General features: G+C 39.9%; 2 protein-coding genes across 3 annotated transcripts; both read right to left on the bottom strand.

The window, feature by feature from the left end:
• Positions 1-696: 696 nt before the first annotated feature.
• acer1 (alkaline ceramidase 1) lies at positions 697-6,557 on the bottom strand. Its single transcript, XM_085775437.1, has 7 exons — positions 6,241-6,557; positions 4,884-4,996; positions 4,664-4,778; positions 3,902-4,040; positions 2,490-2,627; positions 2,240-2,377; positions 697-1,823 (listed from the first exon to the last, which is right to left on the bottom strand). Exons 1-7 carry the CDS (start codon positions 6,299-6,301, stop codon positions 1,646-1,648), a joined length of 882 nt encoding a protein of 293 aa, XP_085631563.1. The 5' UTR covers positions 6,302-6,557; the 3' UTR covers positions 697-1,645.
• Positions 6,558-7,260: 703 nt separating this feature from the next.
• Positions 7,261-26,860, bottom strand: myo1f (myosin IF). 2 transcript variants are annotated; one of them, XM_085774819.1, is made up of 29 exons: positions 26,687-26,860; positions 26,266-26,427; positions 22,475-22,603; positions 21,610-21,699; positions 21,417-21,511; positions 20,885-20,972; positions 20,666-20,755; positions 18,531-18,662; positions 18,292-18,426; positions 17,501-17,633; positions 16,882-17,078; positions 16,663-16,743; positions 16,425-16,511; positions 16,180-16,266; positions 15,381-15,548; positions 15,068-15,153; positions 14,890-14,971; positions 14,671-14,777; positions 14,488-14,586; positions 14,223-14,367; positions 13,290-13,404; positions 13,029-13,198; positions 12,282-12,427; positions 11,059-11,205; positions 10,825-10,973; positions 10,634-10,699; positions 9,936-10,143; positions 8,450-8,610; positions 7,261-8,362 (listed from the first exon to the last, which is right to left on the bottom strand). In XM_085774819.1, the coding sequence occupies exons 2-29, from the start codon at positions 26,266-26,268 to the stop codon at positions 8,286-8,288; spliced, it is 3,273 nt and encodes a 1,090-aa protein (XP_085630945.1). In that variant the 5' UTR covers positions 26,269-26,427; positions 26,687-26,860; the 3' UTR covers positions 7,261-8,285. The 2 variants fall into 2 exon arrangements, with proteins under 2 accessions (XP_085630945.1, XP_085630944.1); XM_085774818.1 differs by lacking the exon at positions 26,687-26,860 and having other exon boundaries at positions 26,266-26,452.
• Positions 26,861-27,898: the final 1,038 nt, after the last annotated feature.

Raw genomic sequence — 27,898 nt, 5'->3', positions numbered from 1 at the left:
TCCAGTAGTAGTTATTTCAGTATACAGCAAAGTGATGGACCTGAAAATTGAGAGGTCACGATCTCCAGGTTGGGAAAAAACAACAACTGATCCACACAGACAGACCAACAGTTTCTTGTTACTTCAGTAAATCCAAACGTCACTGAAAAGTTACAGACATTATTACACCATTTGAAATCAGTGTCAACAAACTCAGTGTTATTTGACTCTGAGCATATTGTTTAGCTATAGCTGGTTTAATAGTCAAACATTATATATTTCCAAGAGCACAGGTTTCCTTTGAAAGCATCCCCACCCACAGGAGGTCACTGTTGAACACTGTGGAGCAGAGAGAGTCTGTGATTTCCTTTGTGTGACAGATCTTTTGTCTGTGTCTGTTGTATCCTTCCGGAAAGATGACGTGAATGGAGCTCAGCTCACCTGAATATTCTCAAAACATCACCAAAAATCAACAAAACAGGTCATTTTGGTGAATTTTGGGGGGGGGGGGGGGGGGGGGGGGGCAGACATACAAAAGAAACAGATCTACATGTGACTGCTGTGGGAACTGTCACTCACACAAATGCACTTCAGAGTCAAATTTCAAAAGGTCCTGAATGAGACTACAATATTAGTTTAGGGAGAAAGTGACCAGCAGGTTAAAATGCGTGTTAATGAAAGATCTAAATTAAGGGCAGAAAACGGATGTCTTAATTTTAACACATTAGACAGACAACTTTATTATTACTGTGCTTTTATTAGATTCAAATGAGACCAAGCTCAGTTCAGGTTACAGCTCAAACGAGCCCTAAGGACAGGGTGTATGACAGTGAAGCCACCGCATGCTGAGGTATTTTAAAACTCGCCTCACTCACTGAGACTGCAGAGGAACAACATTAGCTATTGTTTCATCATCAGGAAACATACAGTACGTCAATACAATCATTTAGGTGCAGGATCAAATGTGCATTCATATCTTGGAAATAAATAAAAAAACGACTGATTCATATTTACAAACACACACACACACACACACACACACACACACACATGCTGTCAAACTGGTTGCCTGCAGATATTTTATGAGGTCATTCATAACTTGCAAAACTTGAAGTATTGCACAGTCCAGTTGTTGCCTCGTTGAAACCTGAAAAACGTCAATGAAACCGATTGTTGTTTCACCTATGTCAAAGTTCAAGACAATCCAAACTCACTCACGGATTTCCTGAAAACACAATCATGGCTTGAAAAGAACAACTAGGAACAAAAACAGTAATAGCACTGCATTAAGAGTTATGCATTTGCTACTGTTCTAGAAATATCAGTCTGGTATAAATCATGGACATATTAAAGTATAGATTATAAATTTAATCTGAAATAGATATTTCATTTATGTAAATTTGGCCCATTTGATGATCCATTTATACGCTCATAAAACTAGAATAACTGATATTTAGTCATTGTTTGGTATAAATTTGTAAATTAAAACATGTGTCAATCCATCTGGGAGTGACATTAGGTCCCCATGTTTTAAATACTAGCAATAGGAAGAAGTTTTTGGATCAAAGATTGTGTGTTTAACACAAGAAGCTGGTGCTGAGGAGCTCTTCATTAATGACGGAGATCACAAGTGCGAAATGTTCTGCCAAAGTTACACCAGAGTTTCTTAGCACCGTTTCCGTGTCTTGGTCGTGCCTTTCAGGACGATGTGAGGTAATCCGATGGCCCACTTATCACAGGGCCAGTACTGCAGTCCAGGCAGAGAGTACGGTATCTCATAGTTAGCGTCCAGGTAAGCAATCAAGGTGCTGCCGTAAGCCACCGCCATCACAATGAGAATGTGCCTAGAGGAGACGGAAAATGAAGATTAATACACATCCACTGCTCCTCTGCAGTCTGAATCCACTGTGTGATTATAGGCAACATAGGCAATTTGGTTAAGGTTGCACTTAAAGTCTGTGGCTTTGATTGAATGTTATATTCATATTGACCTTCACACATGTAAGTCCTGACAATTTTTAAAACTATAACCAACTAAACATAAGAATAAAGCATATTGAATTATAAGAGAAAAACATTTTGCAGCAATGCTCAAAGTAAAGAAATACGTTAATAATGATAAGATAATGATTAGATAATACGTTTAGTTTGGCTGTTGCAAATTAGCAGAGAGAGGAAAGAAGAGAAAGGGAAGGTACGAGTAAAAAGAAAGGAAAGGAAACAAAACAACAGGGAAGGAAACAAATAAACCAGGACTCACCAGATACCATGAAGGTAGCAGAAGTTTAGCCGCTGCCAGAAGCTGCAGCCAAATCGGTCACTAATCCAGCAGGAGATGGCGAGGACCCACAGGGCGACTGACAGCTTGGCCAGGCGCAAAGCCTTCTGGTCAGTGCAGCTGAGAGAGAGAGAGAGAGAAAACATTCAGTACAGTAGTCAGTACAGGAAACCAAAACTGCATCAATCAAACAGAGCAACAGCTGCTGGAAAAAAGGAAATAGTTTTCACACCATCTCATCTCGACGGCCAGGGTGTAGAGCAGGTGGAGGCCGAAGCAGTTTAGAGCGTAGGCATTGGCTGTAGGTTTGAGGAACGATGACACTGAGGTGACGACCGTGACCAACAGGACGAGCCTGGAGAACGTCGACCTGAGGTTTAACAGAGAGAAAGAAAAAGCAGCATGATTTTGGTCTCCACCAACTTCTGAGGGAAACATCTGACTCTTAAAGGGATAGTTCAACATTTTGGCAAATTGACCCATTGACATAATCCCTATAGTTTTAGGAGTAGGTTCGTTACCTTTAATTGTCGGTGCAAGCTATTTTTAGAACGGTAGAGCAGAGTCACGAGCTGCTCAGAGCTACACTACGGAGGCTAGTCCGTAGCGTAACTCATCAAATACACAATCCAACAACTCCATAACGCTCTGGTGGACAAGTTGTGACCTGCACATTCACCACGAGTTGTTGGATTGTGTATTTGATGAGTTTGATGAGGGAAACCAAGAAATCCCATAGCGTAGCTCTGAGCAGCTCGTGGCTCTGCTCCACCGTTCTAAAAACAGCTTGCACCGACAATTAAAGGTAACAAATCTACTACTAAGACTATAAGGATTATGGCAATGGGCCAATTTGCCAAAATGTTGAACTATTCCTTTAAACCCCTTATGTTACATGTATATTATATGTTATATATTATTAGCTCCACACCAGCTAGTGTTAAATGTGTCTGTCTGTTATTTGGTACAGAAGAGGATTTAAGGGCGAGAGAGTAAACCAAAAATGAATGAATGAGTGAAATTGTGGCCAGAAGCTAAAACACTAAATTGAAATTTACTGTAAATCCCCATAAAGGAGCAGATCCAGATGTTAATAGTTACTTTATGCCGAGGCTGTGGCCAAACAACTACCTTTGACCTCTCAGACTGTGGGGGCGGTTTTCAGAGTCCATTCATTTTGAGATGGCACATTATTATCTTGAAACGCTGTAAAAATCAATGTGGGAACTCTTTGAGTCACGGCTGCATAGGACTCTTTTCAGGCGCTCATCAAAATTTCATTTATCTTTTCCCCCCCACCTTGAGATTAAATATTTACACGAGGAGGGTGGAGCTCCCCTCTTTTACAATAGTGACCACCCCCTATCTGTCACATTCAGGTAAAGACAGCAACACCATATTGTGTTTTTGTGGTGATGCCTGTCAGGCTGCACAGCTTCAGGTTTCACAGTGGCGTGCCTTACCAACACAATGTCATTGTTTTGTTTGTTTTGTTTTTTGCATGGTCTTATTAAAGGATTATTGAGCTGTGTGTGAGTCCTCAGCAACACATGGAGATACGTATTACAGGCAGAAGCAACTAACAGTGGAAACACAACAAATTAGTCACCTGTTGTTGGGTTGATTGCTACAACGTTATCTCACCTGTCTTTTATAAAAGAGGGGAACATCCTGCGGGGGAACCAGACAGCGTAGCCCATCGCCAGCACCCACAGGATCGACAGCTCGTCCAACATCTGGCCAACAAAACTGAGAGTCATGTGGAAGTACGCCGAGAAGAGGCCTGCAGAGAGAGAGAGGGTGATTTATAGTAACATTTGATCATTTTACTTCTACTCGTTTATTCACATAAAAAGTTCAGAAAATTCACCGTACATTAATTTACAGATCATTTTCTCAGTTAGTGGTTTAGTTTATAAAAACCTTAGCAACAAGTCCATCAAACGTCTCATTTGGTTTAGCAATTTAGGTCACAGTCACATAATTGTAAGAAAATGATCAAAGATAATTTTTTAAAGAAACTAACCTACATAAAGTTAAGAAGCAGTGCTGTGAGCCATAAAATAATTATTTTGTTTTGTCTTATGGGTTGTTTTCTTCTTAAACAGAATAAACCACTTTCTGAAGCCTGTGATTGGTTTTCTTCTACCTAACATCATAATGCTGGAGTGCCCCAGGGGTCCATACTAGGACCACTTCATTTGTCTACTTGTAGCAATGTTTTATCTGTATGAAATGGATGTACACCAAATAAAATTCACTCATGCACTTTTTAAATGATTACTGAACCAACAACTCATGTCTTAGTGACTCGTGTTCATTTACTATTTAAGAAAACATGATGGACAATAGTAAATCAGATATATGCAAATATTCAAAGAAAGAAATATGTATGAATAAACTGACCTACAAAAATCATCATAATCCAAACTATGTGGATTGCCAGACTCCTCTCTTTGGCGTAAGGGTGGAGGAGGTAGAGCATGACAGGCGACACGATGAAGAAGAAAAAGCTGCTCACCTGCAGGACAATAAAAAAAAAAGGTTTATAACTCGTAGTTTTGCATGATTATGATTTTAGATATTAATCAGGAAGATCATAAATATTGCAGTATACAGAACTTACAGTGTTGAAGTACTCCACCACATGTTCAGAGTGTTTGTAGTTGTCTTCGCACCAGTCGACCTCCGAACTCTCGTAGGCAAAAACTTCCACCATCTTTTCACCAGAGTAGACGCCTGTCAGACACAGAGATGGGAAACAATAACCACTGACTTCTAAACGGTCAATTACACCTCAGTCGGTGCACCTGTGAACAACGTCGGGTGTGTGTCCTCGCAGAGCCTTTGGTTTATGGAAATCAGTTCTCACTGCCCACTGAGCTGGGTTTCTACTTTTATTCAAACACGGCTTTGCACCTTCTCATAGAGTCATATAATATAAAAACAATTATGACAGAGTAAATTAACAAGGGACAAAATGTTCCCTTCTCTATTATACTTTTTCCTCACCTAGTTCATAGGCTAATGTTTTACTTTTGATCCCTCTACACTATTAGAATATATAAATTATAGTGTATTGTTACAGGATGAGATAAAACTTTATTGACATGAGAATTAAAATGAGTTCCATCTTTACCATCTGTACATAACACCAGTAATCATAATGAAAACAACAACAAAAACAATCTGAACATTATGTGTTATGGCAATCTACATCTACACTAATACTTTGAAGGCTGAACTTTGATTGTTTGACTGTACATTTCTATTTCTATTTCTATTTCTATTTCCTAACAAAGTTTTGCAAAGAGCTCAACAGTCACAACAGGTTTACACTGTTCGTATACGGTGACACCACAATAATAAGTCACAATAATGGTTGTAAGAAGCAGTTAATGATTGTACCTATAAGTCCAGATGTGCTGCAGCACTTGTCCAAAGAATAAGCTTCCTATAGAATAATCACACTGGAGGAGGATTTTCCCAACCTGGCAACCCGACTGTTGCTCTAATGACTAATAACTGATCTATAAAACTTAAATATTTATGATAATTAATTAGAAACAATTAGACAGTAGTGTTGTACTATTGTATTAAATTATAATAGATTGCACATATGTAAACACGATATAAGATTAGAGATAAGATACATTAGATAGAGTGGATATGACTTGATTGAATACATTGTGCCTTAGTAAATCAAAGAGCCATTGTTATTATTATTATAATAGGAAACTGAAACATCACAGAGACCCTGTAGACTCAGCCGCTGCTAATCACCACACATCCACTCTCAGTCCCATGGGGAGAAACAACAGGAATATTCCAGTGATTTCCTTAGAGCTTTGACACTTTCACATCAAGTCGGAAAAAAATTAAAAGCCATAAATAAATAAATAAAGTCCAAGTCTAATTAACATTAAGTAAAAATGTGTCATTTTACAGGGCTATAGAGTATGAGAATGAATGGATCTTCTTACCTCCCATGTTGCTGCTGCTGCTGCTGTCACAGCCTCTGTGGACCGTCTGTGTGGAGCTCATCCAGGTGGAGCGACAGGTGCATTCACGGGGGCGGAGCCTCGAAACTCTCCCTCACTGTGTCATCGGGGGAAAATGTCCAGAATGGACGGGTCCTGTTTTTTTTTTTTTTCTTAGCCTGTTGTTCCCAATGGGGAAACACACCTGTAAAACCTAAACAAATGAAAACACTTGATTGAGAGATTTAAAAAAAAAATCAATCAGTTTGAGGGGGGACAAAGCAAATAAAGGTGCCACTGACAGTTGGACTGAAGTGTCATTACATTTGACAAATGTCTAAAAGGACAGGCAGAATGATCTCTGTACAGACTAGTGACAGCATTACAAGAGTTTTAAAATTGGCTGTTGTGCGCGACTGTGTAATCTCACGTTGTGTTCAGAGAGATGAGGCTCAACCGGTCCATCTGCTCCGGAGACGACAGGCCAATACCAGGGATGCAGATTTCAAAATAAAAGCACGGGCGCTCTGAGTGGGTGGAAAGAGCAGGTATGGAATTTTTTTTTTGTTTCCCTCCTCCTCTCTGTTTGTCTGTGTGGCTATATGCAAACCATCGCTAGGGTTAGGGTTACTGTACAATGATGGAAGAAAAAGCAAACACGTAACTAAACAGCATATTACTGAAGGGGATTGAGATGAAGCGTGAATAATTGTATAAAAGCACATAACACTTTAAAATCTCATTATAGCCTATCTGAATCTGTAAAGTAAGTGGTAACTAAAACTGACTGACTGATGTATAATAGGAGAAAATGCAAAAACGTGTGCTGAATTACAGTGCATGTGTTTGTGACATTGTTGAAATTTAAATTAACCTAAATTTGACTGATGTAGTTATTTTCACTTTTGGTATGTTGCAATGTTTCTGAAATGCTTCATTCAAGAGGAGGAAAAAAAAGAATTTGTAACTAACTTTTAATAACAAAATATTTTCTATTACCTCTGTAAAAAAACAGGTGTACAATTTTCTGTTAATAATAAAACCTCTTTATTGCTTTTACTCTTATACAAAAACAGATATTGATTGATTGTGAGGAATCACATTATTTTACAGAAATAAAAGACAAATAAGACAAACAAAATGCTAATTTGGCAGAATTAAACACAACAAATGATTCAGTCACCTTGTTCTACTTGTACTTCGTTATTCAGAAATCTCAGCGATGATACAATCTAGACCAGTGCAAAAGTCATTGAGGTAAAATATGAAAACAAATTTGTTTTTCTTTTTTTATGGAAACAAAAAACTATGACAAGAAATTAGTAATAATCCATGATTTTTTAAAAGTGAATCAGAAGTATCGTCTATGTAAATACTGATGAGTCATCTGAAGCAGGTTTATTACAGTACAAATGTAACTGTCAAGTTCACTTGTTGCATAATCATCATTGTTTTCATACAGCATCTTCATCACATGATATTGAGCTGGTGACTTAATGGAGAATACTGAGCAGTATCGGCCGATGCTCTGGAGAAAAGCCTCAGATATGAACACTGTAGACACCATAAAGCAATGCAGTATTTTCAGGTCTCTTTTCCCTCAAGGCTGTAACTTTAGCTTTAAGTCATTTTCAGCAAAGTAACGTCTCAAATAAACGAGCTGTAGGGACCGGTGTGTGAAGTCAAAGATCTTGTTCCTGGGTCTTTCTGAGCTGGACGGTCCGACATGAAACCTGAGCAGCTGTTTGCAGTGGATGTGTGTTTTCATGATAATGACCGTAACAGTGAACAGTCTCCTCTGCTCTGCTCTGCTCTGCTTGTACAGCACGCTGCCAAACAAGTTAGATGTGGCTCAAATGTCAGCGAAGGTCCAACCTCCAACAGCCCCGTTTCCATTGTGGATGACGACCCAACACGCAACCACGAACAATTCTTCACAGGCGCTTTTTCTTTAGCAAACAGTGTGTGCTGCTTTCAACAAATTACTCATAATTCTCAAACAAACACAGACACGACGACGTCCACCAGGAACCATCAAGGCCTCTTCATCAGATCTTTTCAACATAGTTCCCAGGGAAGAGACCTTCCCGCCCGTGGATCCTGCCCGTCCACCAGCCTGAAGGATCTGCACAGAAAATATTACACACATTGTCAAACAGAATCAAATCTATCAAATCGCTTTAGAGCCTCCTGGTTATTTATTCACACACACCTTCTTTGACCAGGTCGAAGACCTCGTTGACGTCGAAGCTGATCTCGTCTGTGTCCTGGCCGACATACTGGTATATCGCCCGGCAACGAGGCCCCTGGGGTCGAGGCTGCGGTTTAGGAGCAGGGGGAGGTCGATGGCTGATGCTCCTTTTCCTCTGCTTCCTGTGATAACGAGAGAGAAACAACAAAGAGATTAAACGAGCCCGAGGTGACAGGAATGCGTAAAGTTTCTTTGAGACAAACGCCACAGGAAAACTGAGGTGGGGCTGCTGGGGCATTACTGTTGCACATTATCGTCAACACATTTTAGATCTTTTCTAGATAATTAACAAGAGCAACTAATGACTTCATAAATGCCCACAAAAATACTGTAGGCTATTTATTTATTAGAACCAGTTTTTACCATAAATTAAAATATTCTAAAATGTGACTTTCTGAGCAAGAAGTTTAAGGTTTGATTTTGTAGAAAAAGCAACATTAACGTTTATCAAAGTCTGACCACACTGACTTCAGAGCACTGAATAATAATAATGAGATCCACAGTAATGTAATGTCTACATTATCCTTTCTGTAGTACTGACTCAGCCAGTATGAAGCCCCCTGAAGGTTTTGTGACATCACATCTATCAACAGAATTAGATTTCAGACCTAATTAATGCTAAATATCAGACATAATTCTAAGGAATAGAGCAAAATTATGCAATTTTATGCAAACGTGCCACGTTCAGTTATGAGCAAAGAATTAGAGCATATTTTTGGTTTCTAGGCTTTAAAAAAAAATCACATTGTCTGGTGCTCATCTTTCCATTTTTGTTATACAGTATATCTGTTAATACATACCAGTGAGTTTCTGACTTTCTAATAATCGACACTCATACATGTTATCAAATGATTAATAATGGCCTTTTAACACAGCTAGTTAAATGTTAATACATCATAACATTGAATACATATTTTCTGCAGCGCCTCTTCCAGAAGTGGTCAAAAAGATTTTGAAACTTTAGTTAAGAATGAATTGAGTATCAAATATTTAGGTGTTGGTTAGTATCAACTATCCTTTTGTTAGCCTGTGCATATTCTCATTTGTCCAGGTCATAGTATCTCAACTGGACTTGGTTATTTGTCTAGGAATTTGTCCTAGACAAATAACCAAGTCCAGTAGCTTTCGATTTAAAATTCCTTTGAGATATCCTTTTGTTAACAGATGTTCGTTTATTGGGTGCGTACCAAAAACATCTGAATGCTACATTTTTTCCCTTTTGTTTCATCCACATGGAAATAAAACAGGTTTATCACTGTCTTGGTATTCGTTTGTCTGGGCTCACTGAACGTTGAGCCTCACCTTGACGTGTCGCGACAGGTCATTTTACCTGTCACTGCACTGACGCTCAGTGACTAATCAGCTCCACCCACACATGCTGCAGTCACTGCTTTCTTGTCTTGTTTTGTTTTGTTTTTGTCGTATGTGATGCAGTGATCTCTCTCACCCTGACATGCCCTGGTCGGGCACATTGAGGAAGTCCATGTTCCCTTGGTTGTACTGGTTCTGTGCCGGGGCTCTCGGGGCCTTGTGGGCACCGAGCTTGGGCGGGCCGGTGCTGGGTGGCCGGCCCTGTTTGTGCGGGGTGGAATATGTGACGTTTGATTGTTGTCCGGGGGAGGCTCTGGAAAACTGGGGTGCTCCATTTTGGTGACCTGAGTAGAGAAAAAGTGGAATAAAAGTAAGATTAAACCCATAAAAGACTTTAGTACAACTGTTGCTAAATAAAAAATACTACAAAAAATCCTACCTTTAAACTTATGATACTGTATTGTACTTTGTAGAAATGTTGCAGAAATGATCAGTGGTGGAAGAAGTATTCAGATATTTTATTTTCTGTCATTATTTGAAGTTTATCTTTTACTTGTTTATATAATTTAAATAGGCTATATAACAGTATGAGATATTGCTATAAAGCAACGTGTGCCTGCAGCTGTGTTGTAGTGTTGTATAATATTTGCCTCTCAAAAGCAATGGAGTCGAAGGTTAAATTACATAAAATGCCTTAAAAACACGATAAAAAATATACCTAAGTGTTGTATTTGAGTGGACTATAGCCTATGTAATGTACATACTTTCTTGTTTTTATCAAGTCTAAAACTGTCATGTATTATCTGCATCTGTCGATGAAAATGAAAGCGTTACCTCTGCTGGGTGCGTGATTTCTCCCTCCACCACCACGAGCCTGTGGGGCGCCCTTCCTGGTCGGCTCTGATAAAACAGAAACTCAGTTAGGGCAACATTTGCACTCTTTGTAGTGATCGTTTGTCTTGTATGTGACATTTTCTACAACATTAGCTTCATCCATCCTGAACATTATCATTTTTTTGACTTACTGGAGGACTTGGGGAGACCGTCTCCTACTGTGATGGTGAGGGTCTTCCCTCCAGGTTTGAGCTGGGCCAGGTCTCCTTGCCCCCTCTGGAAGGCCACCACCCTCGAGCCTCCTCCACCCCAGCCCTCCTTCTTCACTCTGAACTCCAGTCTGACACCAAAGAAAAGGCATTAGTGGTCTGAGTGTCAGTGCAAACACAGTTTAAGTGGATGTGAGTACGAGTGTGTTGCTCCACCTGTCAGTGAAGGAGATTGTCAGTTTTCTCTTGGTCACCTCCTCGTAGCGTTTAGAGAGCAGGCTGAGGAACTCGGTCTTGAAGTTGGACTCCAGCAGGCTGTCGTATTGCGCCTCGTGCAGGATGAAAAAGTCGTCCTGTCTCGTGCTGCAGAAAAACAAACAAGTATTTATAGCAGAGTTTCACTTTGAGGCTCCTGGTTTGGTGCGTGCTGCTGACCGCATGTTGCACTCTCACGGTTTTAATAGCAACTGTGACTTTTTTCCATTAATGAATCAACAATGTTTTGTGAAGGATTATTTGCAGGTGCCAAGTGAGAACTATGTCCGGATCTTAGCGTGAATTGCTGAGGGTGAAGCACTGACAGACACTGAAAATCCAACGAAATGAAATGTCAGTAGATTTTTCATCTCAGCTCATATGAAGTGAAGTAGTTTCTGCTCGGCGTAATTTTTCTCCTAAACATCCCGATTTGCATTTATTATAAGTGATGGAGGAAAAAAAATCCACAGTTCTCAGTTTTATTTTTCCGGTTTCTCAGTTCTATTTTATTAGATCGAGGGGATCTTTTAATATCCGGTATGAACAGGAGGAACGATTACAGCAAGCAGCAAAACTGGCTTCGATGTTCATGTCGGCACCTGATTATTGTTTAATAACAGTACAAAAGTGTGTGAACCCATAAATGTAATCAGACTTTGAAACAGAAATTCTGGCACAGCACTGTGGAGACACGTCGGTCCATATATGAACCTTTTTGTTTCATGCTACAATTTAAAGTGCTTATAGTAATATGAGCTGTAGCAATAGTTTAGCATGTAGTTTATCATTCTTAGTCATTCCTGTTTATGTTCTGTAGTAGTAATTTACAGCTTTTTATCTACAAGTTTAAAGACACTTATGACTGAAGGATGCACTCTTTTCTCAGGGTCAGGGTTATTACTGTATCTAAGTGTTAGAAAAGTGTCTCCAGTGCAAATTGAGTGACATCGTTGCAACACAACATGCAAAGTGATAAAAATAACAACACATTCTGTGAATTCTGACTTCTGAAGAATATGCTCATTTCCTGTCTTTACTGTGGCTGCAACAGCGGCTTCTAATGCAGTGGTTAATGGCAGCAGAGCAGCACACCAGTTCTTGTATTTCCACCCACAAACAGCAACCACGAAAGTTACAGTTACCCGCTTTAGTAGTGTATCGTGTGCGAGCGCCAGACCGACCTGAGAGAGACGCCACTGATGCTTACGAACTCCAGTTTTCGTTTCAGCACCTCCTTTATCAGTCCTTTCTCGGGTCCTTTCTTCACCTTCTCTCGACCAATCAGATAGATGCCTTTGGGGGTCAAGATCAAATCTCTCTTGATGGACTGGGTCGTAAAAACAAAATAGAAAGCAAAAAAAGGAAGTGAGAAATATAAGCAACGTGAGAAAACAGAAGAGGTATTGCATGACCTTTCTGATGAATCCAGAAAGCAATTGTTCTGATCATTTACTTTAACCCTCCTCTTGTGTTTGGGTGACATTTGTGTTGTTAGGGTCGGTTTCGACCCGGTTATAATGATACGAACAATAATTAGAGTTAAAACTGAAATCATTATGTGCAAAACCAATCATTTCATGGATAAGGAAGCCTAACAACGTAACAAAGAGACGAGAAACAAATGGGATGATAAATTATTGTTTTTAGTGTATTCTACAGCTGATTTAAGACTCAAGTCAAAGCCAAGTCTAACACAAGAGATGGTAGCAAACGGCTAACAAGAGGAAGATTGAATTGAAGTCAAGGGGGTATACTGACAAAAAAGGCCCAGGGGCCCACATCAAAAATATTAAAACCAACATCTTCATGGATAAGGAAGCCTAACAATGTAACAAAGACATGAAAAACAGATGTGTATTTTACAGCTGATTTAAGACACGAGTCAAAACATTGTAATGATAATAACACAGTGCTTCATGAAGCTTCACCTTGAACCTGCGGTCAAATTTATTGACCGAATCTGCAAAGTCGACGCGCTCCCTCTTGGCCAGAAACTGCCGCAGCTCCGGCCTCTGCTCCAGACCGAGGTAGTCTCCAACAAAGTTCCTGTTGATGCTGTTCTTCCTCCGCTCCTTGGAGTTGTACAGGATGTCCGAGGCTGAGGGAGGGCCACCAGAATCATGTCAGAAACACTTATTATTACGTTATTAGGTGGATACGGTATAGACAGTGTGTTTGCCCTCACTCACCCTCCTCTCTCATTTGCTCATACTTCCTCCTGGCGATGTATCGTCTCCAGGCTTTCTGGATGGTCCGGGCAAAAGTGTCGAACTTCCTCTCCCTCATCTCCTCGAGCAGAAACAGCTGAGGAGGGAATTTACATGTGTCATTCATCATTGTTTTTGTCAAGTTTTACATCCAGCAGTTACACAACAACAACAACACTTGCAGCCACACATTCACACATTTTCTCTCTTTTAGTTTTGCTTTTGACCTCTACCACCATCATGAGAAAAATAATACTCTGTGTGTCTGCCCACTGTTTGCTGTTTTCTGCAGAGCAGGTGCACACTAGTTTTCAGTGGTTTGTCAAAAACAGCTGCCTGCTGCCTGTTACTGAGAACAACTCAGTGAGAAGGTCACAGTGGTAAAGCCGTAACCAGACTCCTAAACTATGAGCTTTTAATTCTTAATTCTGCTTCTAAACACATTTTTTAAGTGATTACTGCTTTAAATATGTCACTATTTGGAAATGTGTATTGATATAATGATTCTTAAGCCTCAGCATTTCATGTGTGATATACTTTTTAATTTATTTATCTTTGTTTGCGGGCATAGACAGAAAAGTCAGAGGGAGAGAAGAGATGACATACAGCAAAAGGCTGAATATGATTTGCAGCAGAAAACTGTGACTTCTTTCATACTGTTTTCACACAGTATCATTTGATGCACTGCTAATAAGAAGATTGATTTATACCTAAGTAGTAATATTACATTGCAAAAATACAAGTTACAGGTCCCACATTGAAAACATTACTTAATATATATATAAAATATACTTTTACATATTTTGATGAACAAATTATTACTCTTCTTCATATAGTAATAAAATAAAAAGTGACATATACTGGAATTACTCAAATTTGTGAGACCCAGAATGAAATATATAAGCAGTGTGTTACCGATTCAGGGTTCTTGACAAACACTTTGGTGCGCCCCATCTGATACTGGTCGTTATCCATGTTGACCGACCGGAGGAGGTGAAGGACGCCCTGCTGCTCCGGACCCCTCCAGTGCGGCCACGTTTCTGCCGTCAGAATGGCATACCTGCAGTGCACACACACACACACACACAAACACACACACATATCACCAATCACCACTTTAAACTGTGCTCTTATTTCCAGGCAAACATGTGAAACGAAGCACGTGTGGAATTAAACTCACCTCAACAGAAACTTATGAAAGAGTCTGCGATAAGCGAAGCCTGCTCGTCTTACACGTATGTTTTCCCGCAGCCCTAGATACTCGACCTGATGTCTCGCCCTACAAACAGATGGAGTCACACCATTTATTAAGAAGTGTTTGCTAAACGTCCATGTGTACACGTTTGACAAAGACGACACTGACCTGCTCTCCTCCCAGTCTTTAGGCCTTTTTGTCTCGTTGGGTTTGATGCAGCGGATGTAGTGCGGAGTGCACTTCATCAGGGTGTTAACCAGGTCGTTAGCTTGTTTCTGTTGGAAGCATCAACGTGAAATCTAAATGTCGTTGAAAAGAAAAGGCAGCTGGAAGGATCACAGCGCCTCAAGTTTTTACCACATGGTTACTCCCAGGTTCAACTCTCACCTTGATCTTGGAGCTGGCTGTGGTCGGCCTGCTTTTCTTATCTGTGTTGAGGTTTTCAGGGAATAAGCTGCGGATGAAATCACTAAAAGAAACAAGTAGAGGAGAAATTACTTAAACAATATTCTTTGCAAAATACAACAATAAGTGAAAACCCCTGGAAAGTGTATAGGAGACTCACTATTCACTGCTTTGCATGAGCTCTATGAGGTCAGTGAAAAGCACATCCCGGTTCCTCTCACAGAAGCCGTTGACGTCGTATGATACCTGAGATGACAAAAAAAGTTAAAGTTAAAGGTGCTAAGAAGATTAGCAGTCAGATAGGAACTGATAATAAAAACAAAGAAAAACATTATCGGGTTATTTTTTGATACAACTTTGAATTCAAATTGCTTGTGGTCTAATGTAAGTACAAGCCTAACAGGCAGCTGTTCACTTGTATGTCAATGCAGATCGGCTGCGTTGAGTCTGTTTCTCTAAGTCCAGGTTCCTACCTTGCCGGCGTAGTGATGTATGACGAAGCCGGAGTTCCAGCTGTTGAAATGTTCGTGCGTCCCCACAGTGCCCTGCAGTTTCTGCAGCAGCGTGCCATCTGCACCCTCTCCTTTAGCGTGCATGGTGGCACAAACATCATCCAGCACGCTCATTATACCAGTCGGGTTCTGTAAGGAGGGAATTTTATTGTCAAATATCACCATTCACATCTGAGATTATGTACGACAAAAGATATACATGTATATATTATATATATATAAATAGATATATTTTGTTTGTTATTTCTGCTAGAAAACTAATAAACTAACTAACCAGCTACATCTACAAATTCACATTGTGTCACAGAGAATGTGACAATGATATTATAAAAGTTTAATGGCTAAGACAACAAGCCATGCTTTCTTGTACATGGTGCAGTCTGAAATTTTGTAATTTATTTTATTTCATTTCTTTTTCATTTATATTTCTATGAATTTATTTGGACTGCTCTTGCTGAATAACTAATTTTCTCCACGCACAGTGTATTAAATATGTTATTTTATAATGGAAAAACCATAAACATCCAGAAAGACCACTTAAAGATATCTAGGTTTAACAAACAAAAGCCATAATATTTAGATATCTCAGTCCCAGGGGATAAATCCTCTGTGTTTTTTAACTCTTTTTCTTGTCAGTGTTGACAGAGCCTTTTTTTTTTTTAAATAGCAGAGCACCAAATTAGTTTAGTGCACCTGTTTCCTCATATGAGCCACTTCAAATCCATCTCTGCTGGTTAAGGTGAGGTAGTTTAGGACTTACTAATTTATTCTCGATGAGATCGCACACAATCTTGTTGTTGAAGTACTCGATGGGTGTCCACTTGATGCCCTCCTGCACATACTCTTCCTGTGAGGAAATTACAGGACAGAAAAGAAACAAATGCAAAAGGAAAACACTTAGACATTGATTTTAAACAGTTCAAGTTCAGTTACTGAGCACAGAGGAGAGAGAAACAGGACACAGGATTTACAAAGGCAGAGCAAATGAATGTGAATGGGATCTACCTGCTCAGCCTTCAGAGTGAGTTCAATGAAGATCTGTTGAAGTTTCTCGTTGACAAAGTTGATACAAAACTGCTCAAAGCCATTTTTCTGTAGGAGGAGTAGATAATCCAGTCAATGTCAGATTATCACCACAGTACATAAAACAAACCCTGCTGTGATGAATCAACCATAAAACTATCATGGCAATTTAGTGGCTGCCTAATAAATCATGGGTCATTATGTTGTAAGAGGGGCTAACCTTGAATATCTCAAAGCCATAAATGTCAAGTACTCCAATACTGAATTCTTCATACGGTTTCTGGATGGCTTTATTTATGGCCTGGAAAAACAGACAGAGGCAGAGCAGAAGAGAAATATTAAACACAAACACATTTATCTATCTCCATACATGCAGGGATCTCAAGCGGATAAATAGCGAAAGTTATTTCATCTGTTTTTGTCTCGAGTGTACGTGTACCTCAACCAGATAGTCAAAGAGTCGTGCATAGAGGGCTTTGGCCAGAGCGTCTCTTGTGTAGGTGGCTTGCTCCTTGTTCAGGGTCACGTTGATGGACTCAGACTTCCCTCCCCACTTTGAATCCATTTTCCTGCTGGTCAGCTTGTCCTGAAGACGGGTGGGGTCGATGCCCAGCAGATAGGCGGGGAAGGCGAGCACTGGAGCAAACAAAGGGAAAAGTTGCATTCAAAATTTTGATATAAGTATATCAAATGTGTCAAAATGAGACTTAATATGGAAATAAATCTGCTATAAATGTGATTCTGACTTGAAATAATGAGTCAGTGCAGCACGGATTTAGTGGTAAGCGACAATAGGAAAGATAAACAACAACAAGCAGTGCTGGTGCACACGGATTCTCTCAATTAGCGGAGTTTCCGCCGTGGGACCGGTTTAGCCGTGGTGAGCTCTAATTGACTCCGATCCCTTTGGGAGAAAATGGGCAATTTTATGTGCAAGGTGAGAATGTGCACATGCATGAACGGCTGAGTTAATCCGTGTGTGTGTCTGGTGTGAACATGGATGTGTAAGGAGTGTGAAGGTGTGTCTGGGTGTGTGTGTGTGTGTGTATTTCACTCACAGTCTGTGCTTTCCACTTGGGCATAGTTGCCGGCCTCGATGAAGCTGATGTTTCCCAGGTGGAGGATGCCTGCGATGATCTGCCGCACCTGATTCTGGATGTCGCCTGGGATCCCGATCACCTCCATGGCTTCCTGAAGACCACATCGTAAAAAGGTACGGACAAAGTAAGGACAAAAAAGTACTTAAAGAAGTAATGAAAGCAGAAAGATTGCCCTTGAGTTACTACTTTTGTGCCAAAATTAATTTCAGCTGATTGGTTTAATCATATAACCAGACAACAAACCTGGGGCCGTGATTTATAGCGTTCCCCACTTTGCAACCCCCTCATCTACAGATTGATACCCCACCAAACATATTAAACCGTTTAATCTGAATAACCGTTAGAGACAAAAAGAAGAAAAAAAAGTCAGAACAAAAACTTCTGTGGAATAAAAATATTTCTCTACTTTCTATTGCCTTTAATCATAATGTACTTTGAAACCCCTAAGAGCAGATTTTAACTCAGAGGATCTTTTTTTTTTCTTATTGTGCATCTACAACATGGAACAACTCTAGAATAATTTGAAACCTTCTTCACTTTTATCTTCAGAGCACTTTAAATCTGTAATTACATCACAATTTACTTCCAGATGTTCCTGTTTTAGCTGAACTCTCTTATTTCAGTTACTGATAGGCTGTTATTTATATTCTATTGTTGTTATTTATATGTTATTTATATGTTTCTGTTTTTTGTTATTGTTTTATTGTTTAATTTCTTGAAATTACTGTATTTGTTTTCAGGATATTTACCATAGTTTCTTCAAAGTCTTTGCTATCGTTGGTCCCATCCACCTTGTAGGTCTCAGACTGGTTGAGGTAGTAGTAGTAGTCCGGGGTCACGAGGCCCAGACTCTCTCTCTGCTGAGCGTTGGCGCCCTCTATCAGCTGGAAGACAACAGTGCAGTGCAGAGTAGGAAAGAAGCTTTTATTTGAATTCCTCTTTTTGCATGCAGCATCTGCAAATGATCTGTAACACATTAGTCTCTGACCTGATAGTAAATGTGGAAGTTCCTCTCGTTCTCATTCTGGCTCACCACCCTCGATTTCTCAAGCAGGAAGTTTGAGATTTTGCCTCCGTCTGGCTCCCCTCCTCTGCTGAACTGAATCTCAAAGTATTTCCCCTGGTAGATTCAAAAATCAACAGTCAACAGCTGGATGCGACAAACACACTGTCAGAAGATAAATCTGTCAAATCTGATTACACTCAACGGCCGCGCGATCAAAGCACAACAATGTCTAGATCATCAGTCACACACCTCCCTGCACAACTTGCATGGACAGACACACTACTGCAATTTATCTTGCACTACATCAACAGGAAACAAATAGGTGGATTGCACCTAAGATGCACACATGCATGTGGTCTAAAGGTGTGAAATTACAGCGCTGGGACCCCACAGATGAGAAAGCAGTTTTCCATATATTACATCTCTTGTTTACATATTCATTTGTAGGTGATATACGTTAAAAAGTTTTATTGCCATTAGTGTAACTATTTGAATGAATACTTGATACTTGACGCTGAGTCTTTTTGAAGAGTAAGAGTCTACGGACATGGGGGTCTCTGGCTGCTAATGTTCATATTGCAACATGCTGTTTACACTGTTGGCGTTTTGCATTCTGACATTACTAACAGCGCTAAACACAAAGTGAGGCTGATGGGGATGTTATTGTTACGGCAGGTTTAGAGAGTTTATTTATTTAGCACACAAATTTCAATGGTGCAAGGAGGGAACGAAGCCGGTTGGCTTGTACATAGGTTCCACCCCTAGGTATTAGGTCATGAAACAAAGACAAACTACGATGCAGGCAGGGAAAACAAAAGTTATTTTATTTCATCCCGAGGGGTGATGTCAATGTCTGTATCAAATTTAGCAACAATCAATGCAAAAGCTTTTTTCTTAGTTATTTGGGAGCCGTGAATATTTGCACAAAATTTCATGGCTGTGCTGTCCTTGTTGAGATTTGAATCTTGGCAGCTAGCCCTCGCCCCTATTAGATACTGTAGTCCTTATGTTTTGTTAAATTCTTGTTCTTGTTGAACATGCTGTATTACTCCTATTTTAACCTCGCTGCACTGGCTCCCCATAAAACAAAGAATTGATTTTAAAGTGGCTAAAATGGTTTAGCCCCCTCCTACTGTATGTTGATGACATGCTCACTGTATAAACGCCTTCTTGTCATACCTCGCATCTACACTCAGCTAATTGTGTTTTTAGTTTCCACCTACTATCTGGAATAATTTACCACTAGAGATCTGCCGCAACTGTATCTATTAAAAGCAATATTAAAATGTACCTATTTGCATAAGCCTATAACTGGCTCGATGGACACCTTATTAATTTTGTTTCTAATTTTACTTTTTAATCTGTTTTTATGTATTTCTTTTTAATGTCATGTGTGCATCTTTTGTATCTTGTATGGTGCTCACTTTTATTGTTAAGCACATTAAAGCAGAAGTAAGTGATATATTTGTGTTAATATAAGTCTTAAATAGTTATATCTTCCGACAGCAATCACTTACATAGAGTGTTTGGACTGAAACACGGGTCTGTCAGTCACTCTGCTCTGCTCTGAGCCGAGGAGAAAACATTTATCGTATCCTACAGTTTTTATCCAATGAGGAGAGAGAACGGCATGCAGGGCTGTGTGTGCAGCCAAGGAACGCCGTGAATGTGGCGACGTAGGGACGAGGACTGTTATGGTGCGTTCAAGGAAACTCGTATTTTTCCGACCGTGAAGTGGTACCAGTTCGATCTGGTACGAGTTCACCGGTCGGAAGTTACGAGTGGCCGTTATAGTGACTTTCACCGGTAAAACAGGTCGGAAAAACACGAGTGGGTTGCCTGGAACGCTACAAAGTCGTAAGTTGTGACTTGAAGCTGTAATTTACGATTTCAAAAGCCTGCCTGGAACGCAGCATTAGCGAAAACGACCGGACCACTTACTTCTGCTTTAAGCACAAAAGTCTGAAATGTGCTAAATAAAATTTGACCTGATTTGACTTGTTATTACTGTAATAAAACGGCTACATGTGCATGTCCTAATGAATATTGAACACAGCGGTTAATTGAGATCCATAGAAATGATCTGTAGTTGGTGCGGAGGTAAAGATCTTACTCACAAAACGACTAGAGTTGTTGTTTCGTACAGTCTTGGCGTTACCAAAAGCTTCCAGCAGAGGATTTGACTTTAGGATGATGTCTTTAACATGCTGCAACACACAGAGACAAACTGAATGAGATCGTTTGAGACGCGGCAGAGATACCACACACCACACTGCAGGAAGTTCAAAGGTCTTGAGTCATAGTGAAGCAGCAAGTGCAGCGTCCTGTCTCTATACCTGCACTTTTGATCCTCCTCCTGATACTTTGGAAATGTAACCCATGATGTATTTGGCGGCCACAGTCTTCCCAGCGCCACTCTCACCGCTACAGTACCACAACACCATAAAAGCATGAAAAAGAGGACAAAACACGTCACAAAGACAAACACATTATTCCACAAACTGCACCAGCACGTGGCAAAGACGTGAAGTGCCCTATAATGTTCTGATATCATCCTGTCACTACACATGTGCAATATAATGCTGGAAAAAGCAAAAGAAAGAAAGAATATATTGATAGTTTTACATGTAGCTTATTCAATGTGAAAATAAAACATAAAAACATTAAAAATGCATGCAAACCAACCTTAGGACAAGAGGTTGTGTAATGAAATATAAGTAACCCTTAAAACCTACTGTATGAGCCCTTTGACAAAATGAGTGGACCTAAGGAAAAAATACTTTTACCTTATACCAATCAAGTTCGAACATTTTGTTTTCAAGAGAGACCTGCGGCGGCTCGACACAAGACGAACACACACACACACACCTGATGATGACACATTGATTTTCTCCATCGATCATCATGTTTCTGTACATGTTGTCTGTCAAGGCGTAGATGTGAGGTGGGTTCTCATATTGGGCCTGTGGAGATGAACAGATCAAGTTAATGGACGACGTCTACCACACACTAAACACACATGACATGAGTTGGTGATAAAATATTGGAGGGTTGTACTCACAGCTCCTTGATAAAGTTCGATTTCTCTTTCAGTGAAATAGGGCATCTGTTTGAATGGGTTAACTGATATCAACACGGGGCCGATGTAAGTCTGAGCAGTGGAGTTAAGGAACATGATGAAAAACCCTAACCTTTATCAATACAATGATACTAAGAATGAGATGAACAGACAAAAATTTGGTGATGAGTGATATTTCGGCGGCGGGGTGACAGACTGTGAGTGTAGGTGTTGGGGAATTACTGGCCCACAGCAACCTCAGTATTTCCTGAAAACCAGACAAATACGACAGTCATGTGGTAAAAACTAAGCTGTAGGGGCTCATTCTGATCAGTGATCATGTATATTAGTCATTAATGACTTTTTTATAGCAGTGTGTTTTAACTTGAGGTGATGTCAGCTGCTCTCGCTTGCTGATTTGATGTGCTATTTCTTTCTTTTTTTTGTGCTCTATATATGGGTTTGAAGTAAGTTCAGCTGTGCTCTAAGAAGACGGAAGTGAGCCGTTGAGTCATCGACCAATGCAGAACAGAGAAGAGTAATGTCCTTGTATTGATGCCCTTATATGTTTTTTTTTTTTGGTAATGTCACTTTTAGGTGCTTTGAGGCGTCAAAAAATGAAGGTAGGCATGTAGCTGCTATCTGATGACAGCTACATAACTGACACATTGAGACTTAACTTCCTGTCCCCCGGTTATTAAAACTTCCTGTCATCATGAATCTAAACAAAGATTCCAATGCGTTTGTTTGTTTACAGACATCTCACATGCAGTAGTGGTAAAAATGTCAAATCAACATTTGAGACAAACAAAAATACAAGCCATTCACAACCACAATAACACAGCGGTGACGTCAGACTTTAGGATACAAAGATGTAGTCGTCCATGTATCGTTTCTTGAGATTTTCCACAATGGCATCCTCTGTGATCTTGGACAGCAGGACCATGTCGTCCACCCCACTCTGCTTAACATTTTGACTCTGCCAGTGGTACTTCGCCTAAATCACACAGCAGGAAGAAAACAGACACATTTTAGACAAAGGATGGGAGGCTGCTTTTATCTGCAGTTGTAATTATCTGTAATTTACTGACATTTTAACCACTTTTAGGTTGAATAATTGATTTTGGTTTAAAGTTTAGAGAAAACGAATAAACGAATGAACGCACGAAAGAAAGAAAGAAAGAAAGACAGACAGAAAGACAAAGACAGAAAGACAGACAGAAAGAAAGAAAGACAAAGACAGAAAGACAGACAGAAAGAAAGAAAGACAAAGACAGAAAGACAGACAGAAAGAAAGAAAGACAAAGAAAGAAAGAAAGAAAGAAAGAAAGAAAGAAAGAAAGAAAAAACAGAGACTGTGAGAAATACACTTCATTTACGTAGCAACAGACACAGGTCTAGCATCAGTGTTGCTGTACTTTAAAAATGTAACCCTGTGTGGTTGTCATTACAGGAAGCTGAGGCAGGTTGCCAGGCAACAAGTCACAGAGGAGGTGAGCTCATTTTCTAACTTGGACATTTTAGAGAAGAAACACCAAACCTTTTAACCAACAACACAACAACACAACATGTACGGCACCTGATAATAAATACCATGGTGATGAAACAGTACCCACATGTTTTATATTCATGGTTGTTGTGTTGTGTTGTGTTATTGATCCCGAGGCCTGATCGGGTTCCAGTTTAAAATGTCATCGACACTTTTCATAGTTGAGCTGAACTCATATCCTGTGTTTTTGGATTTCCCTAAAAGATCTAAGTCTGTTTGATGTGTGAAGACTAACTAGTCTTGTATTTACTGTGTCACTGATTGAAGCTTGCAAAAAAAACAAACAAAAAAAACATCCAATCACATCACAAAGTAAAGAGCTGAACGTCATAACAAACCTCTTCACATCTGTGTTAATGCAGCACAGGTGTTGTTACCACCACAATGTCAATCCATCATTGACAACCATCCATAGTGTCACCAAGGTCACTTGGCTCACTTCTTGTGGTCAGGTGAGTTCAGGTGTTTTCTGCAACCAATCAGATCTAACCATGATCTAAACAACAGCCAATCCCGTTCAGTCCCAGTCAAACTTTGAAACACTTTTCTGCCCTCTCCTGCTGTCTAGTCTCATTTCACTTGCGATTAGTTGCAACCCTCCTCCACATCATCCACCTACAGTCGTCACATCAGCTCCCCTCCTCCATTCGCATTTACTTTTTCCTCTATTGTTTTGTAAATGGCTATAAAGTTTTATTTGTTAACTTACAAAACTAAGTCCCTCATGGTTGAATCTGGGTTTATTGTTAAGTTCTGTTGCTTGAATTAAAGTCTTAACACCTACCAGATATATCGGTCACACCAAATTCAAGACGGAAGTCATAAGCTAAAAGCTGCTTAAACCCCACAAAACTAAAAACTGCACAGTTTTTTTTAAACTGTCACACTTATGCAAAAAGCAGTCTCATAGATGTTTACATGATGTAAACTTGTCCTATTCTATCCAAGTACCAAAATCAACAACGTATTAGTCTATCTCTTAGTACTTAGTATAAAATCTGTTGGTTTTTTGTCTTTTCACGGGACTTGTTGACAATAGGGAAAGTCCAGTCCGGTGAAGGACCCAAAACAGTCCCACGTTCAGGAACTGTGCCTTGAAACAAACTGTTAGGACTTCTGTTACTTTGTGATGTCACAACAACAGCTGTCCTCTGATTGGTTCAGGCTCTCCTCACCTCTGGCTGAAAATCTATCACTGTATCAGGGCTGAATGTCACAATAAGGCACAATTAACATGATGCAATGTCAAGAACCTGAAGAAACAGAAAACAACATTTTGATCTACATCAGTAAATGAAGTTTACCTCAGTTGTTGCCGAAATGTAGATGTTAAAAAGTGTAGGCTACCTGAATTGTTTGTAACCCCAGCTACTACTTTCTTTGTTTGATTAAGTTTTGCTCTGTGAATGAACTGTGACTTTAACGTCACTCAAAAAAACCCACTTCTGGCTGTGGCCATTTTATTTGTAATACTGCAGTGAAAAAAAGTTCCTAATATTTGCAATACTCAGATGACATCACTGGAGCCACTTTTCAATGAGAAACGTCTCGATCTTCTCACACAGTTACTAGAAAGACGTTAAAAATGCAAATGATTGAAGCTTTAAAAAACCACAAACAGAATGCCACCCAACCTCTATTTTATTGTGGTTTCGGCAGAAGTCACTAAAATCCAACATCTCAAACTCTCGCCTTGTTAAACATTCATTGCAAATAAGAACCTGTTCTTAATGATTTTTCGCCTGGTTAAATAAAGGTTAAATAAAAAAAAAAAAACAGGAACTTTCAGCCTGGCGTTGAAAGACCAAAAAAAAGAAAAGAAAAAAGTTTACCCTTTTGCACCATGTCAACTCATCAGAAGTTATTTCGGTCAGAGATGCTGTCTGCGTTTCACTCTGCTATTAGCATATTGGCCACATCTTACTGGAGAAGCAGACCCATTTCTTTGACTTCACTTTAACATCAACCACACTGGTGACTCTTATACTCTGAAAAACAAATGGACTGTATGCAGATACAACAATTGTAAATCCTCAGAGATAATTGGGGGCACTATATCTCGCCCAATGACACATTGACAAATGGGTGTGAGGAGCCAGGGATCAAACCACTAAACCTCTGCTTAGTGGAAAACCCAACTGTACCTCCTGAGCCACAGCCTATTTCTAATTTTTAACTTCACAATCTGCATGTTTGGACAGATTTAAGAGCTTTAATACATTTCCTGCAGCATGTTGTCACGCATAATAAGGAGGATATCTGCCTGAGTGCAGCAGACTGTGAGATTTTGGATGTGTGAAGACCCTTCTGAGTGTGAGGAGGAAGTGTTGAGGCCGCTCCTGTAGTCCACTTCCCCCTCTCGCACCTCACTGTTGCCTCTTGTGAAACTTATAAACTTTGTACATGCTACCAGTTCTCTTCCTGCATCTGCCCGCGGATCGTTTTTTATCAGAGACCCCTCGAGCAAAAAAGCACTGAAGCTGTGCGTTGAATCGTGTGAACTGAGATTAAAGTGCAACTCAATTCATTCAAAGCATTAACATTATTTAACCAATTTCCTCTCACGTGTGGGTTTCTGTGTACGAATCTGTGTTGTTTCACTGTCAGAAATCCACTTAAGTGTTGTTGTTGAAATGTACTCAGATCAAACTTACACAACAACGTGATAATAATGCATTTTGCTACCTTGAAGTTGTTTCAATGAAAGGGCTTGTCCTGAAAAAGAGGAAACTCACACTGGTGCTGCTGCTGCTGCTGCTGCTGAGAAGGAGCTCATGTTCCCTGAAGTGAGTTCCCTGAATTGATGGTCTTTTAGGAAACACTACTTAATTCATAATCGCTTCGAAATTGATGATTTAAAACCATAAAATCTACTCTTGTCGCTTCTAATGGGAATCTACCGAGATGACATGAAGTTCATCGTGAGTTAGTTTCACCTTCTCAAATAGAAAATTGTCCCTTTTGATGGACAAACATCCACATTTTAACCTCCTCAGACATGTGATTGTTAAATTATCAGCAGGCAGATGAAGGACTTAGAAAAGCTGTAGTTTTAAGATAATACACATGTTACAGATGTTAGGGGGGGGAAAACGAAGGTGGTACCGTACCATTGTTCCTGTCCTGTGAGCCTCCCCTCCTCCTCCTCAGGTGTCCACTGCCCAGACAGTGCGTTTTTGATGTGGTTGTGTGTCGTTAAAATCCACAAGTTGACCTCTTCAGATTGTAGCCATCACCCGGCAGAACGGTGAGAGCCGACAGCAGCCAGCGACCTGCAAGACATCCAGTGCAACATTCAAAACCTACTTCCTCATACTCCCACAAATGTGTGTGAAACAAGAACTGCTCTGAGATAACAGACACAGACACACACACACACACACACACACACACACACATTCACGCACGCACACCAACACACCAACACACGCAAGCATGCATAGATGCTCAACCATGCAAGTCAGGCCACTACTTCTGTATTTCTATGATATTAAAAAAGCTGTCGCCCAGAGAATAAAATAATAACCTTACCAGCTGTGGGCAGTTCCTGTGTCAGCTGATCCAAAATGTTAAAGGTGCAATTAATCAATCCATCAAATTTGTACTCGAGTCTTGATGGCAACGACAACAAGAACTGTAAAGTGATAATTACAACAACCTGTTGCCAAATGATGGTGTTTCAGTTGTGAGCTGCCGGCTCCACCCAGGCTGTGGTTACTTCATGTTGTGTTGGTGTCGTCAGAGCAGCTGGTGCATCCAACGCCCGTAATAACTGATGCAGGTTCACACAGGGTGTACACTGTGCTGACAGGACTTTGTGTGTGTGTGTAGGTGTCAAACTGTAGTGTGTGTCCCATGTTTTATGTCGCTTTGAGTGAGAAATCACCGCAAACCCAAACCAACAAGGAACAGATCTCATACGGATGCTTGTTTTGGGTGGTGTTAACAAGAGGGCACATTTGGTTTGTCAATGTGTCAAGATTCATATCTAAAACCCTGGCTCTTGAGACTTTGGGACCCAGGATATGTAAAATGTCTCCACCCTATCTAGTCGTTTGTTTGTAGTTTTGTATCTGTTTGCCACCATACAGTATCACATGTTTTTTTGGGTCATTGTGCATCTTTCTGTGGTCAATCTATTCATACTGTATAGTGGTGACTGTACTGTACATGTCTGTGTTGGTCTTAATTTTGTTGCTACTCTGAAGTTGTTCTATCTCTTTTGAATTGGTACTGTAGTTATGAGGAGATCTAGAGCAAGTGCTACCGAGTTGTTACTCTGTGAAAAAGGTGGCAAAGGTGTGAACAGTATGTGGTATGTGTGGTTTTTATATGTTAGTTGTATTGGGAATGAAATTCATGTGCCAAAAAACTATACTAGCCTATACTATATGAAAGTCTGCTACTCCTTTAAAGTCCCTCATGAAAAAAAATCCTTCTTGAGTAACTACTGGTTTGGTCCTGCTGACTGGTATATTATTAAGTATGACATCATATTACATGTTAAACACTAAGGCATCAGTGTTTAATCAGCAAATGACTGTTGTAGCTGTTGGACACATACAAACTTTGTCCTGATGTAGCTATAAATAAGTTTTCAATCTTTGGACTGGAAAAAAAAGAAATCCCCTAATCTTTGATTTCTAGTGAAATAGCAACTGGATCATATGAACACTTACTAAAATTAAACATTAACAGGTCTTCAGAGAGGGAAATGCAACTTCACACTTCAACAAGATTGAA

This window comes from Trachurus japonicus, chromosome 4 (genome assembly GCF_045865225.1).
Source record: "Trachurus japonicus isolate A0001 chromosome 4, Traja_1.0".
Classification (NCBI taxonomy): Eukaryota; Metazoa; Chordata; class Actinopteri; order Carangiformes; family Carangidae; genus Trachurus; species Trachurus japonicus.
The sequence above is the reverse complement of the archived record's forward strand: the minus strand, read 5'-3'. Positions and strand labels throughout refer to the sequence as shown.